This window comes from Typopeltis vanoorti, chromosome 24 (assembly GCF_054136105.1).
Source record: "Typopeltis vanoorti isolate ZY-2024b chromosome 24, IOZ_Tvanoo_1.0, whole genome shotgun sequence".
Classification (NCBI taxonomy): Eukaryota; Metazoa; Arthropoda; class Arachnida; order Uropygi; family Thelyphonidae; genus Typopeltis; species Typopeltis vanoorti.
In genome coordinates, this window is record NC_143572.1 from 35,157,310 (window position 1) to 35,176,008 (window position 18,699).

The 18,699-nt window shown below is 34.3% G+C and overlaps 1 protein-coding gene across 2 annotated transcripts in view; it reads right to left on the bottom strand.

The window, feature by feature from the left end:
• Mtl (Rac family small GTPase Mtl) overlaps positions 1-18,699 on the bottom strand; it is a 118,812-nt gene that overhangs the window by 14,069 nt on the left and 86,044 nt on the right. For both annotated transcript variants that reach the window (XM_090413977.1, XM_090413979.1), the window contains exons 4-5: positions 17,146-17,263; positions 2,989-3,149 (exon numbers count right to left, since the gene is read on the bottom strand). In XM_090413977.1, the coding sequence (XP_090270103.1) occupies positions 2,989-3,149; positions 17,146-17,263 (279 nt within the window). The remainder of the gene's footprint in view (positions 1-2,988; positions 3,150-17,145; positions 17,264-18,699) is intronic.

Sequence of the window (18,699 nt, forward strand, 5' to 3'; positions counted from 1 at the left end):
TTGTGTAAGTAACAGAAAAAGGTAATTAATGCTAACTTACTAGCTAAAAACTTTTCATATGATTTCTTTTATGGGCTCTAACTTCCTGTGTCCACCATGAAGACTTAGTTTTATGACTTTTCAGAGAACTATTATGTGTTTCCATGGCTGGGTCCATCATAATTTGCTTCAGATTTTATCCCTTCCCTAGCCCATAAATTACTTTGCTCCCCCTCCCAAGAATATTTGCATATTTGGGTCTATAATTCATAGTTTAATATGCATTTTCCCCTTTTCAATGGGATATGCTTTTTATCCTGCTTAATACATAGTCACTTCCTATTTAACCTTCCCTGTACCAATTTTTTGGACCAATCCAAAGACATGACTATCAACAATAACAATCCATAAGGATTTATACACGGTTATGCTGAAACAGCAGTAGTAACAACTAGTACAAAATAGAAACTAGCATCTACATGAAATTATTAGCCATACATGCCCTTTCCTCTAAATTCACCCTGAATATTTCTAGATGTGTGGGATGGATTCATGTTCTGTTGTTTAGGTTCTTCAGCAGGAATTGGTTTTTCCCCCTTTTCTCCATGTCAATTGCCTTCTCTAATAATTGAAAAAAATTCCTCTATTTCTTCTTTACTATAAAGTTCCAAAGGGAGACAGAAGTATGTGAAATGAAGGAAGATGAGGAGTTGGTTTGGAGCTGAAAGGTATATGGATGTTAACCAGCAAATGTACATGTTTGTACATGATTAAAGAGAAGTGGAGGAATAGTGGTGGCCAGTTCAGTGAAGCAGCATCCATGAGAAAGTGATTGGAGAGAGAAAGATCTATTTAGTAAACAGCTCTGTTCCAGATACAATCTAGCATTCTGAGGGAGGATTTGGTGCCTATCCCAGATATGAAAGTAATATTCTAAGGCTGGATGAATTTGGGATTTATAAAGTGTTAGGAGTTGAGCTGAAGAAAAGTAATGTTTAGAATGAAAAAGAATACCAAGTTTTTTTGAAGGCCAAAGAAGTTATGGACATGAAAGTCAGCCCAAGAAAAGTAAATGCTCTTAGCTGGTGAGTAGTATTATCAAAAGTGAGAGCAGGATTCTGTTCTGGTAACATTAAAACTTAAGTTACCACAACCAACACGCCAGAATCAAGTTCACCCTGGAAAAAGAGGAAAACAACTGCCTCCCCTTCCTAGACACACTAGTCACCCGCCAGCCTGATGGAACTTTGGTTTTCTCAGTTTACAGAAAACCCACCCATACAGGTAGATACACCCACCAACAATCTCACCCCCCCCTCACAACAATATGGAGTGGTAAAAACACTATACAACAGGGCTAAACTAATCTGTTCTAACGACATAGCCCTTAACACTGAACTAAATCACATCCTCAACACTTTCTCAGCCAATGGCTACCCCCCCCAAAAAATATTAAAACCTACAAACCACAGCCCCCTCCTCCCCCCTGCCACAAAAAAGATTACTCTAAATCCATCACCATTCCCTACATCTGAGGCACCTCAGAAAAAATTACCAAAATTCTAAAAAAACATGACCTCACCTCCTGTTACAGGCCTTACAGAAAATTGGCATCCCTTATCCGCTCTACCAAAGACCAACCACTTCCCCTAGACCTACCTGGTGTATACCAGGTCCCTTGCAGTTGTAAACTGTCGTACTTTGGCCAAACAGGCAGGACAGCGAATATCAGAATTTCTGAACACAAGGACTACACCCGGTTTGACAAATATAGCCATTCTGATCTTGCAGACCATGCTCTGGATACTCGCCACAGAATACGGTGGAAGAAAGCAAAAATAATACACCGGAGCAAATATAAATTTGAAAGATTATTTATGGAATCAGCCTCTGCCCTAAGAAACTCTCTAAACCTCAACAAATTTGGTTGTATGCGACTGCCCCAAATTTGGGAGGCATACATCAGCAGACCTTCAGCCCAACGGCCAAGAACGCCTACTTAGCCTGCCAGAGGGCACCATCAGGACTTCTAGGAGAAAGATAGCTTCATATCTTCATTTCCAGTTACTGTATTGTTAGGGCCTGTTGTGCTCCTGCCTTTTGTAAGTTCCTTTAGAAAATGGCAATGAGACATTGCCGAAATATCGGAAATATCTATTAAAGTATTATTTAATTTATATTGTGATCTACGTTGTTTCAATTCCCTAAGTGATTTAGAGAAGTATACTGTAATCAGCAAAGCTACAAATAGGATTGAATGTTAGTGAAAGATCATTGCTGTATATAGGCTAAAGTGTCATTATCTTAAAATGGTAACTGTAAAATTAGCACAAGTTATCTAAGTTAAGAAGCATGATAAAGATCCAGAGGAAGATAGAAAAATTGATAATTCGAATGTACTACATGTCCAAATTTGAGAAAGATTAATATATTTGCTAGACATCAAATAAATATAAAGAAATATTCAATGTTTCTTCACAATATCTTTAGATTACAATCTTAGTAAGAAAATTTTTGCCATGATAATTAAGAGTACTCGATTCCACAACAGCTGGGATAATAGCATTTCTGCTCTTTGGTAAGAAAAGACTTGAACATAATGTAATCTAGGTAGGACAATTGGGGACTTTAATTAAGTGTAAGTTAGCCAGCCCTATATGAGGATAGGATTACTTTTCCATCTGTAAGCCACACCCTCACTTTTGAAAAACAAACCTGATGTACAAACACATGCAATTAACAGAGAGATAAGTTTAGGAGACAGAGTAAGTAACCTCCTCCTGCAATGTAAAATAAACAAATGATAATGAATTCCTTAATGAATTAAAAATGATTAACTACATAAATATAATTTTAAAATAAGTATGAAAGCATTCACAGGTCAGAAATTTCAAAGTCGATAAATGATAATGACATCTAAACATTTAATATTCTTTACCACATTTTTATTTAATTCTTAATTAAATAAAATAAGAACTGGAAAAAAGAATATTAAGATTATTAGCTAACCTGTTTTAACCCACGTTGTGTGAGAGCTGAACATTCTAAGTATTTGACAGCCCTAATTTTGGAGGCTAGTTTTTGACCTTGTTCCCGTTTAATAGGGGAAAGACCCTGTTCTGCCAACTGTTGAAGTGTTTCCTTATCTTCTCTTAGATCTATCTTGGTACCTTCAGAGATAGAGGGAGGGAAAAAAAAGCCTGAAACATACTTAGGTATATTATTTATTAGACAATATAAGAATAAGCAGCACCCTCTATACATCTGATTTTTTTTTATTATTATTATTCGAGATAGCTCAAATATAAGATCACAATAATGAAGTCCTCAGAAATATCAACCTCAGTGAACTGCATAATCTTATTTATTTCTATATTTGAAAAAGGAAAATATATCATCCAGTTTCCTAAAAAATTACTGTCACATGACTATTCAGAATGATAGCATAATACCTGACAGCACTATTACTTACATTTAACTAAGACATAAGTGCAAAACAAGTTTATGCTCAGAAGTTTATTTTTGTACTCAAATCTCTTCAAGAATCTTGTTTAGGAAACTAATGACAAATGCTGACATATCTACTGGATACATGATGAAAAAAAACCAGGCAAGTACCTGAAATTACTACTGTTCAAAATAAATAAATATACACAGAAATAGACACAAAATTATAAATTTATTTTCTAGGGAAAAAGTATAAATCATGTATTTAATAAAAAATTATTTTCAAAAGAAAAAAAAAAAAAAAAAAGATGGCAACATTTATTATAAAATAATGATTTTTAATTATTATTTTCTAATCAAAATTTTTATAAGTTTTGCTTCGGTATTCGGCCAGCCAAAGCAGAAAAATTCCTGTTACATGCATCAGAATCATAACAAAGGCAACCGATCGGGAAAAGCGTCCACTTATCTTGTGCAAATGCATACAAAAGCTTGTCATTTGCTACAGAAATCATCTTTGGGTGCTTTTATTTTTGTCTATATTATAGTCTTAAAAGTTGTTTACATTATGAAGTATTAAAATTTGTTTTAAAATACTGAAAAATAGTACAGTTTTGACCATAATAAAAATAAACAATATCTGGAAGTTTTATGATTTACATGCAGATTCAAAATTTGCAAAATGTAAAATATCTGAACAAAATACAGTTGAACTTGGTTATGATGAGCACCAGGGGACCAACAAAGTTCCTCATTATGACCATTACTCAATATATAAGTGATGAGTTAAATCTACTTCCTGTTTTTTAAATTCTCAATAACTTGATAAAAAAAATACTAAAAACAAGTATTAGAGAAAAAAAAAAATTAAATACCTAAATATTATTTGTATGAATGCTTGTATAAACTACAATACATTTAATATTAAACCCAGTCCATAATTTTAAAATGCACTTCATACTCTCTGTGTGTGTGTCATGTTGTTTTCCAGTGCTAATGTGTAAGAATCTTTATTCTTCCACAATGTTGATACTGTTGATGAGGACAAAGAAAAAAGTGTTGTGATGTTAACATTTTTCATTACACGTTCTAACTCATGAATAATTTTGACTTTTTTGCAAACTGATAAACATTTTTAGTCGACACGTTTCTGATGCAAAGGTTCGTTTTTAACTGATTTTACAGTTGTAGTGGGGTTTGGTAAAGTGAGAGAAGAGCTGGAGGCTAGAGAACTGAAGAGGTAGGCAGAGCAAGGATGGTTTTCAAGAACAAGATCTTTCATTTTTGTCTATTCCAAGAAATACCTGAGAAATTAATAATGTCTGCATAGTTACCAAAATTTATACGCTATATTTGTGTGGTATACTCATAAAAGTGAGCAACGGTATGAGAATATGCATAAATGAAAATCATTATAGCTTTTTTGCTCATTTCAACACAGAAAAAAGGATATACATCTCTGATTAATCACAGAAAAAAAAAAAAAGTATAGAAATGAATTTATGAAAAGAAAACAATGAAACTGAAATACCAAACCACAAACATCAAAATAAATAAACCATATTTCAGATTATATTTTATATAATAAATAAAATAATAGAATGTAAATGACAAATAGGCAAAATCTCAGCATCATGCTATGGCTGAAATGAGTGCATTGGATAACAGGCCATACTCAACTCTTCAAAAAGAAGGATTTTCAAGGGTAATGAGTAAACTTATTTTGCCATACAATTTCTCATAAAATTTCCTTTGGAACAAGCTACCAGTGTATTCATTGATTTTTTTGTTTGTTTTTTTTTCCCAGAAAGAAATATTTATGAAGAAACCAAAACATATGCTACTCCAAAAATGCTTCAAGATTATTGTGAAGTCATTTTGATTGTAAAATCCATAATTATTCTCGATATTTCACAACTTAAAATAAGTTCAGTTATTATTTTTGAAAAAAATAAGTGCAATACTTTTTGATTTTTAACTGTAGCGTTTTAAATACAATGTTCTCTATAAAATTAAGTGAAGTTTTATTATATTGAAATGGTGGATATTATCGATCCATTTATATTTTATAGACTAATGTAAAAGGAAATTAAAGTCTTGAAAACTTATCAGAACATGAACCCATATATTCACCTATGATTTGTACACTGATTTTCCTACATTTGACTATAAAATTACAGGAATATAGAATGGAAGGATGAGACAATGTATGGGAACAAGGAGAGCAAGTTTTTATGAATTGCTGAGAGATAAATATCCCAGACAGTATGTGATTGAAGCAACTGGAGGTTTTGATGTTTTGGATTTGGTGATAACTTCACAAGATAGTTATTAATGAGGTGTTAACACTTTTACCAGATGGTGTGAGTGATCATGAGTTACTTGTTTTGGAAAGGTGGCAAAATAACCTGGAGGTAGAAAAAGCTCTGAAATGGAGAAAAGAGTGCTGTAAAAGGAATTAGAGATGATAAAAGTGACATGAAAACTGGAGAGAAAAAGAGATTCTTGATGTATAGAGTAATTACTTCGAAAAATTGTAAATGAAATGAAATGAAAGTGGTAAAACACTCAACAGGCATGCAATCAGGAATACATATCCATAGTTGAAGTAGAAAAAGCCATCAAAAGCCTGAAGCATGGAAAGGCAGCAGGAGTAGATGATATTTGACCAGAAATACTCAACTATGGAGGTATAAATGTCTAAATGTCTTGCAGTGGCTGCACTGCATAGTTCAGAAGGCCTGGAGAGAGGGATGAATTTCAGATGATTGGAGTAGAGTTCTCATAGTACCCATATACAAAAAAGGAAATAAAACAATGAGAATTACAGAGGTATTTCCCTAATGAGTGTTCCTGGTAAGATTCATGCAAGTTTTTCTTGCATAACTGATTTTCACTTTATGACAAATAGTTGAGAACTCACGGGAATATAACAAAGATCTGTATTTAAGTTTTGTAGACTTCGAAAAGGCATATGACATAGTGCCAAGATTAAATTCAAAACATTACAGTTATATGGTATCATGGGACATTATATCAAGCAATACTTAGTCTTTATTTGAGGTGTAAGTCAGCAGTATGAAGGTGGTCTGAAAAGTTCTTGGCCTCGACTATAGATGGCAACACTATCGGCAAGATTTTTTTTTTCCTAAGTTGGTACATCTGTCATAAGCAACCATGTGAAGCAAAAGTGTTGTCTGTATCCCTTGAAATGGATAAAATTGAGTATCGTGCAGTTATAAAATTCTTTTTAAAACAAGATTTAACACCAAAAGAAATTCATTCGAAGTTCATAAAAGTTTATGGACACTCTTCTCCTTCATTTTCGATAATTAAGAAATGGGCTGCCGAGTTTAACGTGGCCGTGCCAGCCTTGAAGATGATCTACTTGGACATCCAAAAAGTGTAACGACACCAGAAATCAATGATCAAGTGCAAGAGATGGTACTGGATAACCAGCAAGTCAAAGTCCATGAAACTGCTAAGACTATAGGCATTTCAAAAGAATGCGTAGGATATATTTTCCATGAAGAACTGCAAATGAAAAAGCTTTGTGTAAGATGGGTGCTGCACTTGTTCACAGCAGATCAAAAACGCACTCAAATGAAAATCTCTGAACATGCTTGGAGCGTTTTAACAAGAATAAAACTGATTTTGTGCTTCGTTTTATTACTATAGGTGAGACATGGATTCACCATTACACACCATAATCCAAACAGTGGACAGAAGTCAGTTGTTTGGTGCCAAAGAAGAGGACATGGCATCAGTGTTTTGGGATGCTATAGGCATTTTGTTTGTTAATTATCTTGAAAGGGTAAAACAATAACTTGGGAATATTATTCCAATCTTTTAACCAGACTAGATGAAAAAATTCAAGAGAAAAGATCTGGTTTGCAGAAGACAAAAATCATCTTTCATCAGGACAATGCACCTGCCCACAAAAGTGTTTCGGTAATAGGAAAATTAAGGGATCTGCACTATGAATTGTTGGAACATCCACCCTATTCCCCAGATTTAGCTCCCTCCGACTCCTATCTCTTCCCAAAACTAAAACACTTCCTCGCTTGTCAGCAATTTTCTTCGAATCAAGAGGTGATCGCTGCTGTAGAGTGCGTATTTCGCAGATCTTACTGAGAACACTACAGGGACAGGATAATGGCATTGGAGCATCGCCGGAATAACTGTATTAGTCTTAAGGGAGATTATGTTGAATGGGAATATAACAAAGATTTGTATTTAAGTTTTGTCGATTTGGAAAAGGCATATGACAAGGTGCCAAGAGAGAAGCTATTCAATACGCTGCAGTTATATGGTGTCAATGGGGCATTATATCAAGCAATCCTTAGTCTTTATTTGAGTTGTGAGTCAGCAGTTAGAATTGAAGGAAGTACAGGAAGATGGTTTAATGTTAAATCTGGTGTGAGACAAGGATGTACATTATCCCCTCTGTTATTCATTATCTATATGGATCAGATTATGAAGGAATGTGGTATTAAACCTGATATCAAAATTGGAGATGTTAATGTCAGCTCTTTGCTTTATGCGGATGATGTTATACTTCTAAATAAATCCGCTACAAGTCTGCAAGATTCTCTGACTAAATTCAATTGCTGTTGTAATAGATATGGTATGAAGGTCAGCAACAAAAAGACAAAGACAATGAAAATAGGCAGAATCATTGAAAATGTCAACTGTGTTGTGAATGGAGAACCTGTGGAACAAGTAAAACGTTTCAGCTACTTAGGCACGATTTTTAGTGAAGATGGTAAATTAAATATAGAAAAAAGACAACAGAATCAGCAACGCTGGTATGGTTGGAAGTCAATTGAATAAATTCATATGGAATAAGAAAGAAATTAGTCGGAACACTAAATTAGCTGTATACAAGACTGTGTTCAAACCAATTTTAACTTATGGATCTGAGAGCTGGGTCAGAAGTAAAACGCTTGACCAAAGACTAGAGACAGCAGATATGAGAGTCCTGAGAAAGATTATAGGCGTGAACAGATGGCATCAATGGCAGTATCATATTAAAAATGAGGATATTAGGAAAGAACTTGACATTGGTAACATCCAGGAATGCGTTAGCAGAGCTAATCTCAGGTGGTATGGTCACTTAAATAGAATGGGAGAGGAAAGATTAGCAAAGCAAGTGTTCTCTGCCAGGTTGGCAGGAAAACGACCGAGAGGAAGACCAAGATATAGGTGGATTGATACGGTACAAAGTGCCTTAGACGATAGAAATATAAGATCTGATAATGTTGGAGTCTTGACAAGTAACAGACTGATTTGGAGGAAAATTGTAGATAAGAAGTTAGTAATGATGTAATTTTTTCATGTAGTACTGTCATATCCTGTACACCCCTTGAGGGTACATGGCAGGAATGATGATGATGATGAGATTATGTTGAAAAAAATAAATTTGAAATTATAAATTCATTTCTTCATTGTTAAACTGGGAACTTTTCAGACCATCCTCGTAAGTACAGGAAGATGGTTTGATATTAAATCTGGTGTCAGACAAGGATTGACATTGTCCCCTCTGTTATTCATTATCAATATGAATCACATTATGAAGGAAAGCAGTATTAAACCCGATATCAAAATTGGAGATGTTAACCTCAGCTCTTTACTTAATGCAAATATTATACTTTTAAATAAATCCAGTACAAGTCTGCAAGATAACCTGACTAAATTGAATAGCTGTCGTAATAAATTTGTTATGAAAATCAGCAATAGCAAGACAAAGACAATGAAAATAGGCAGAAACATTGAAAATATGAAATGCATCATGAATAGAGAGCCTATAGAACAAGTAAAGCATTTCAGCTACTTAAACACAATTTTTAGTGAAGATGGTAAATTAAATACGGAAATAGACAACAGAATCAAAGCCAGTATGGTAGGAAGTCAAATGAATAAATTTATATGGAACAAGAGAGAAATTAGTCAAAATACTAAATTAGCTGTATACAAGACGGTGTTCAAACCAATTTTAACATATGGATCATGTGTTTTATTAGAAATAAAACACATGATCAAAGACTAGAGACCACAGATACGAGAGTCCTGAAAAATTAGGGGCATGAACGGATGGTATCAATAGATATCTTATTAAAAATGAGAATATTAGGAAAGAACTTGACATTGTTAGCAGAGCTAATCTTAGGTGTTATGGTCACTTAAGCAGAATGGGAGAAGAAAGATTAGCAAAACAAGTGTTCTCTGCCAGGTTGGTAGCAAAAAGACCCAGAGGAAGACCAAGATATAGGTGGATTGATACAGTAAAAAGTGCCTTAGAAGACAGAAATATAAGATCTGATTATGTTGGAGTGTTGAGATAACAGATTGTTTTGGTGGAAAATTGTTGATAGGAAGTTAGCAATGATGCAAGTTCTTCATGTAGTACTATCATAGTATCTTGTACACCCCTCGTGGATACATATCAGGAATTTGATGAAGATGATAAAAATGACTGTCTTCCAGATTTTTGGTAAATTTACACCACCATACTTATTGAGATTTGCAGTATGTTTTAACACTCCTGCTGATTCCAAAAACAATCTCTCTGACTTATGCAGTGTTTCTGTTTTCTTACAATTGATCCTGTCTGAAGGGGTATCTCCTAGCCTGGTCCGCTAGACCCAATTTGCTATAATGGATGTATTTTTTTTTTTTATGTTCACCAAGGCAGATATCAATAGTTCTTCCTGTCTGTCCATAGCAAGCACAGGTACAAGAATAGGACAGTTTATAAACTCCTGTATATGATAAAGAAGAGAGTTTGTCCTTAGGTGAACAGATGAGAGTTGCTAATTTGACATAAGTTTTAAATACAGTGCATAGCTGATGTTTATTAAGCACTCTAGATATCTTTTCAGATTTGCATTGAACATATGGGATGGTAACAGTTTTGCTGTAGTCTTGTGTGGTAGACAATGGACTGGGGAGGATTGGATTTCTGGGAAGCATTTCGTATTTTTTCTATTCTATGGGGATTATAGCCACTGGCTAAGAAAGTGTGATGTGACATAAGTGAATGAGTGTTTTTAGAATACCATACTGTTGAGCTGATGGTGTGACTGTGCAAATATCTCCCTGTATATATGGGTTTTCTATAAACCAGAAAATATAAGGAACCATCTAGAAGCCATGTGATTAGTGTATCCAGGAAGGGCAGACAGTCATTAGCTTTGTATTCCATTGTGAAGTGGATTTTAAGATGGTAGCTATCCAATGCATCTGGAATATGTGGCCAAATAGCAAACACATCACCAACATAGCATAGGCAAACCACTGGCTTGAGATTGGCTGTATTCATATCTAGCTTTTTCAAGTGTTCTATGAAGAAATTGTCTAAAGGGGAGAGCCCATTGCAGTCCCAACTAGTTGTTTGTATGCCTTCCCTTTCTATGTAAAATAACCTGCGTGTACTGTGCATTTAAATAATTCAAGTATATCTCAGGAAAATGTGACTTTAGTAAATCAAGAGTTTCAAATTAATGGTGCATTTGTAAATAGTGAAGTGATATCAAAACTAATCATTCCATCTGAACTTAAGATATGGTTTTCTAAAATACTTTTTAGATAAAAAACAGAATTTTTAACAAAGGAGAGAGAATTATTTGTGAGGGTGGCTAGTGATTTAGCCAAATGTTTAGCAACAAGTTTGTATGTGGGACTGTTTATACTATCCACATGGTATACATTTTCCAACACAAATGGTGCCTAATTAGAGCCTTAGTTCCTAGTGTTGTCCATTACAATTGTTTAAACTAATCCCACTGTTATACCAAATTACTGTTTTGCATACTGTTACAAACTGCTTTTGTGCTCTGAAGATGCTGTATATAATACCAGTGAAATATCGGCAAATAAGTTAATAAACATTGATTATTTGCTCATCATTTTGTATTTTCATCAATGCCATGAAAATAATTAACATGTACTGCAAATATGTAAGCCTTTCCATGTGTTTGAGAATTCTTCATGAAGACAATATCATATGCAAGATATGACAATTCAGTAAGTGGAAGTTAAAGCTGGTGCAGCAGCTAAACAGGTCAGTCTTCTTAAAGAGGTGCAGAGACACCAATACAATACCAAACTGTGTCAGAATTAAAAACAAGGTTCACTTGGCCAAAGCTCTGCATATTTACAAACAGGCAAGTTTAGCACTATTACGTGAACAGATTAGTGCTACTTGTATGGAGCTCTCAAAAATAAATGCAACTATCAAGCTCTACGCAATAAACTATGCGATGTTTTAAACTTGGAACTGTGGAATATCCTTGACAGCATCTCCGATGCAACAACTAATAAAGAATTCAAAATTAAAAACTGGCAGCAAAAAAAAATTTGTTATTAAATAGACAAAGGGAATGCAACTGTGGTAATAAATTTAGCTGAATGCCGAATGCAAAATGCACATACTTTTACAAGACCAGTCAACATAGTCACCCTCACAAATAATTCTCTCTCCTTTGTTAAAAATTCTGTTCACCTATAAAGTATTTTAGAAAACCATATCTTAAAAAGTTCAGATGGAATGATTAGTTTTGATATCACTTTTACTATTTACAAATGTACAGTTAATTGAAATTCTTGATTTACTTAGTCACATTTTCCCCAGGATATATTTGAACTATTTAAATTCACAGTACATGCAGGTTATTTTACATGGAAATGGAAGATATACAACAGTCTTTTCCCCTTTCTCCCCCTATAGCCAATTTCTACAGAGAACACTTGAAAAAGTTAGCTATGAATACAGCCACTTTTAAACCAGTGGTTTGGTTACATTTTTGGTGCATTTAAATGGTCAACACCCTAAAATCCATTTCACAATGGAACACAAAGCTCATGACTATGTGCCCTTACTGAATACACTAATCACATGGCTTCCAGATGGTTCCTTATCTTTTTCAGTATATAGAAAACCAAGTCTCACCATCATCCAGTTCAACAGTATGGTATCCTAAAAACACAAACTCACAGAGCTAGAGCTATTTGTTCCAATGACAATGCTCTTACTGCTGAACTCACCATGTCACACCTTCTTAGCCAATGGTTATAATCCCCATAGGATAGAAAAAATACTAAATACTCCCCAGAAATCCCACCTCATAACCTACCACACAAGACTACAGCAAAACTGTTACTATACATACATTCAAGGCACATCTAAAAAGATATCTAGAGTGCTTAATAAACATCAGCTATGAACTATATTTAAACCTTATGTCAAATTGGCAACTCTCATCTGTTCACCTAAGGACAAACTCTTCTTTATCATATCCAGGAGTTTATGAAGTGCCTCATTCTTGTGACCGGGCTTACTATGGACAGACAGGAACCTTGGTGAACATAAAAAATACATCCAGCACTATTGTTATGGCAAACTGGATCTAGCAGACTATGCCTTGGATATCCCTTTACAGTATCAATTAGAAGAAAAAAAAAGTTCTACACAGACCTCATTATAAGTCAGATTGTTTTTGGAATCAACTGAAACTTTAAAACATATTGCAAACTTCAAGTACAGCTGTATAAATTCACCAAAAATCTGGGAGACAGTCATTTTAAGATCTAATACTTGTTTTCTCTCTTTTTTCAACATAGACAGCACCTAATTATGACCTTAGTTCCTTGTGTTGTTCTGTTATAACTGTTTATACAAGTCCCACTGTTATACCCAATTGTTGTTTCATGTACTGTGACAAACTGTTTTTATGCTCTGAAGATGCTGGATATAATACCAGCAAATAAGTTAATAAATATTAATTATTTTCTTATCATTCTGTGTTGTCATCAATATCGTGAAAATAAATTAACATGTACTGAAAACACATAAGCCTTTCCACGCATAGTATATTAGTGCAGATTGTGTTTTTAGAGTATTTAGTGTTTATAGTATATTTTTCTTAAGAATGCTAATAATATGCAATGCTAAGATGAACATCGCAGTGAAAAGTAAGAAGGCTTGTCCTGCTTAGGACGTTATTTAAGATATTGAGGAGGATACTGAAAATAATTTAACCTTCAAATTTTCAAAGTTAAAGCAAATTATTAGATAGACAATGCAGGAATTACAGAAATTCGAGGTGGTGTTTAAATGAACATAGGGAAGATAAGAAAATGAAGATGGATACAAAATAAGGAAACAATAAGCACAGAATCAGAAAGTATCAAAAATCAGACAAGTAACATTGATTGTAAAGAAGGATATTATTTGGTATGACACTATCAAAACATGCTGTTGATGAGTGGGTTATAACTAAGCTATCCCAAAGCAAAAATTAAAAATATAGTACATGCAATTTGAAAAACAGAAATTGTCATAAGTATACCAACAACTTAACTAGCAATAAGTTCAGCATGACAGAAGATATGCAAGGATTGCTGGAAGAAGAGGGAAAGTTAAACTCATAAGTATATTACCTAGATATGATAAAAATATAAAAATAAATTAAGAAGACAGGCTATGATGACAAATGATTCAATACAAAGGCTTTGCAGAAGGAATGGATGCAAGTTTTTGGATGTGTGGAGTGAGTGTGAGAGAAGATTAGATGATTTTTATAAGAGGGATGGTCTACATTTGAATGCTTTTGGTATCAGGTAAACTAATTACGATGGGAGGAATGGTGGGAATGTGCGTGCAAGAACAACAATGTAATGTAACCATGTTAATGAGAGGAATGGGCATTATCATTGAAATGAGGAGAGAATGATTTCATTTTTGTGTTCATTCAGTTCAGACCCATCAAATGTTTGCAAAGATGTCTGCAGATAAAAGGCATGAGAGAACAACAAAGATCTGCAAGTTGTCTAATTGAGTCACCCAGCCAAGAGTATACAAAAGAACAAGCAGGTAGCTTATGTCTGTACATGAATGCTAGAAGTATCAGAAAAAAAAGGGGCAGAGTTTGTTGCTTTGGTCAATATGTTAGGACTTCAGATTGTAGGCATTAGTGAGACTTGGCTATTAGAAGTAGACGTACTAATTGGTATCAAGTGAAAAGGGCAGTATTTTTAAGAAGGATAGACAGGAAGGAAAGGATGGGCATGCTACTAAATTGGATGACTTGAATCCAATTAGAGTTGAGACTTATGACTAATACTAACAATTTTTCATTTGGCAGTAAGTTTAAAAGCCATCTGGTGTGAGGTGCAGGTTAACAAGATCAAATACATATTGGAGTGTTGTTACAGTGAAGTGAATCAGTTGCTAGTGATGAAGAAATGCATCACCAAATAAAGAAGATGCAGTGAAAACAGTAATCATAACAGGAGACTAATTATTTAAACACTGATTGGAGAACAGTAAAATCTCATGAGAAGAATGAAACTAAATTTATTAGGCTGTTACAAGACAACTTCTTCAATCAGCATGTGACAGAAGCAATTCTAGGTCAAAGAGTGTTAGATTTGATTATAGTGTCAGAGGGGATTTTAGTTAAAGATGCGACTATTCTGTCTCCGGTTGGTGAAAGTGACCACACGATTCTCACTTGGGGAGCTAGTAAATTTATAAATAATGTTCCATTCAGAAAAGGTTACCTGCTGAACTACAAAGCAGGAAATTATGACCAATAGAGGAGTATGCTAGATCCTGCACCATGGTATCAGCTGTTGGATGGGAAGGATATCTACAGTGCATGGAAGTGTTTGATGCATTACTACAAAACAGTAGAGTAATTCTATCTTTGGAAACTTTGAATCCAGGAGCTGATCTTTCATTTTTCGAAATATAGGTGCGTTTTTGCATTTTTTTCCAATATAACCCAGATTCATCCTCATTGAACACCTGGTCTGTACTGTAACCACCTTCTTTAATGATTTTTAAAAGTTCTGCTGGGTATTTCCGGGCAGCTTCAACGTCTGCTGATGCTGATTCTCCCTGGATTTTAAGATTATACAAAGAAAACCGCTTTTTAAAGTTTTCGAACCAACCCTTACTGGCACAAAATCCATGCCGAAAGATTTCTTCTGAAGAATCTTGATTGAGTTCTTTTAAATGTTTATAAACTTTGAGAGCTTTTTGCTTATACAAAGGAATTTTCTTTTGAGTGCAATCTTCTATCCAAATCATTAGAGATTTCTCCATTTTTTCTATTAAAATTTTGTGAACACAAGCAACGCACTTTGCACTTACCGTTGACTCAGCAATAACACTTTCTCGGATTTTATGTTCATTTTGTTTGATTGTTCGAATTGTTGATTCATTTAAATTCAGAGTCCTTGCAACAACTCCTGGTTTTTTTCCAATTTTCAACCGATCCAAGATTTTAATTTTTTCTTCAAGAGAAACGAATTTCCTATTCAATGTTGGTTTTTTCCCCTTTCGTTGTAGTTTTAGTGGCCATTACAATAAAAATAAACTTTTACATAAAAAAAAAAGCATTACATATGTATGTAACTCATGAGAAAATCAACTGCTCAGCTTGAGAATAACACACTTATGATTTTAAATGTGCTTTCCTGGTAGAAAACGAAGACAATTTTCAGCAATAAACACTTTATATGGTACACCCTAGATTGCAAACCTATGGCACTCGTGTCAGAGAATTTTGCTGGCATGTCAACGATTTACAGGTGATATCCTTTTATACGCTTATAAATTATTCAATTTTTTTTTTTTTAAATTGTTACGATACGTACAAGCTGAATTTTGTTTTACACAAAACAGCAGCTATAAAGACGTGCATATGATTGGTGCGGTATTAACAAAAGATCATGCTGTGACAAAAGCAACTGACAAGTGTTGAGTTGAAATGCTAATTCTCTTCAATCGAATTCCATAACATATGAAACTGTCATAACATTCACTATTAGTTTTAACACGTTCACAACAGGGTGGGTGTCATTTATCGTTCCGATGAAACTTCTCATTACTGACTGGCTCAACTCACACAAACATTTCAACCCTTGGTTGAATTTTATGGCTTCTTGGCAGGCGAACTTGCACATTCGTTATATGGCATGTTTCGATTCTTGGTAGCCTTTTATTTTAAGTTAGCCTTTGTGATCTGTCATAATGACAGAGAATTTCAAATGCAATAAAACAAACACTTATTTAATAATTGAAAAATTGGACAATAGTTTTTAGTTAGATACTGTGTTTCGGTGCAACATATGGTTTTGTTTAAGTCTATACAGCATAGTTTCTGTGAGAGGGTACATGTGATTTATTAGTTAGCGCCGTTTTTATTCCATCTGTCTCTAATTGCACTATTTGTTGAGAATGACACAGACTGCAACAGCCTCTGTACAGTACCTTATCAGTGATATAATAAAACTAAATTCGATACTTATAACTACTTGCACGAAACAGGCAGACACAAATTTAACGAAGATAAAATTTGATTTTCGCACCTGGTCATCTAAATTCTCTTAATGATCTGTGTGAGAATGTGAGAGTTTTATTTTCCCCCACCAAATACGACATCATTGCTACACATAATTCTGCCACTGTTACCATCTCTTCACTCCATTGATTTTTCTCACATCTGCGGGGTTCATTCTTTATTCAAGTGTTTTATTTCTTTCTTCACTTAGATAAAGGATTCAACCAAGAATATAATTTCCATGGTGAAAAATATGAAAATAAATAAAGGGTTACTAGAAATTGTAGACCGCATTGTATAAGTATGCCTTGTATAAGTAATTCATGATTACCTATATAGATTAACAACTGATTGAAATTAAGAAACTTACCAACAAGAATGATTGGTGCATCAGGACAGTGATGTTTTATTTCTGGATACCATTTAGATGTAACATTTTCAAAGGAAGAGGGACTCACAACACTGAAGCATATAAGGAAGACATCCGTCTGAAACAAATTGCAGCAGATTTCAAAGTATGTTTATACCCAAAGTATAATTATTAAAGGGCATATATTACATATTAATTAAGAGCTCTTTTCATACCACCACCTTGTCAAAGATAGGAAGCATGTATGACCATAACCAAGAACTATGGTGACAAGAGAAACTTCTTATTGTTTGATATTAAAACAAAGCCCAAAGTCTTAAGATTTGAAGAAACAGAATATAATGTTTTACAGCTAAACAGATTGAAATAGAAGATGGCTACAGGTTTTTATATATACACACAAATATCAATTTGTAGTATTAACTCAGTACTGGGATATGTTCATATTTATACATACTGACTATAACCGAGACTGGAATAATTAAATTTATTCAAAACGCAACGCGTTTCATCGGAATGTCTGACTTCTTCAGGCGTGGGAACATAGAAAGCAAATAAAAAACACTATAAGAAACCTCATATCATTATAAAACGACTATTATAAAATTCAGTTAGCTTTGAACTGTAGCTACAGTCTGTGTTGAAGTTCTATTGTTAAGTAGCTGCGTGCATCTGATTTCACGTGTGTGCCAAGATCAGATAGCAGAACTGAAAGAGTCAGGAAGATTATAGCTAAGGTTATTTATGTGAATAGGGTCCATAACAATTTCCTTAGATTTGACTATGTGTTGCTCCACCTCGTCACGGAATATATGAAGGTTTGAGGTTGTTGTCCAGTTTATCTCATGTTGACGGCCTTCATCATTTGTGTTTATTGGAAACAGTACATGGCTTGACAGGGCACTTGCTCTAGTTCTTTTGTAGGCAATGTCTCTCTGGTGTTCTTCTAGACGTAGGAGGATGGATTTTTCAGTTTGGCCATAGTATTGCTTCCCGCAGTCACACGCGATTTTGTACACTCCTGGAAATTGTAGATGGTTGTGAGCTTGTTTGTATTTTCTTAAAATCGATCGTAGTTTAAGAAGAGTAGAGAAATAGGTTATGTTGAACTTTCTTAAATTCTTCTTAGTTTCATGGAGAGCGAGCTGATATATGGTAAGGAGATATAACCTTTTGGATTGTCTTGTGTTTCTGATTTGTTTTGATGGCAGTGGTATAGATGCTTAATAATAGTTTTCGACGAGTAGCCATTACTTGTGAAGGTTCTTTGTAGATGTTGTAGTTAGTTCATTTTTTAGATCTTCATCATCTGACAGTATAGATCTGGCACGATGTGCTAGGGTTGAGATGATACCCACTTTCTGTGCAGGATAGTGATGTGAGGACGCATCACTATCCTGCACAGAAAGTGGGTATCATCTCAACCCTAGCACATCGTGCCAGATCTATACTGTCAGATGATGAAGATCTAAAAAATGAACTAACTACAACATCTACAAAGAACCTTCACAAGTAATGGCTACTCGTCGAAAACTATTAATAAGCATCTATACT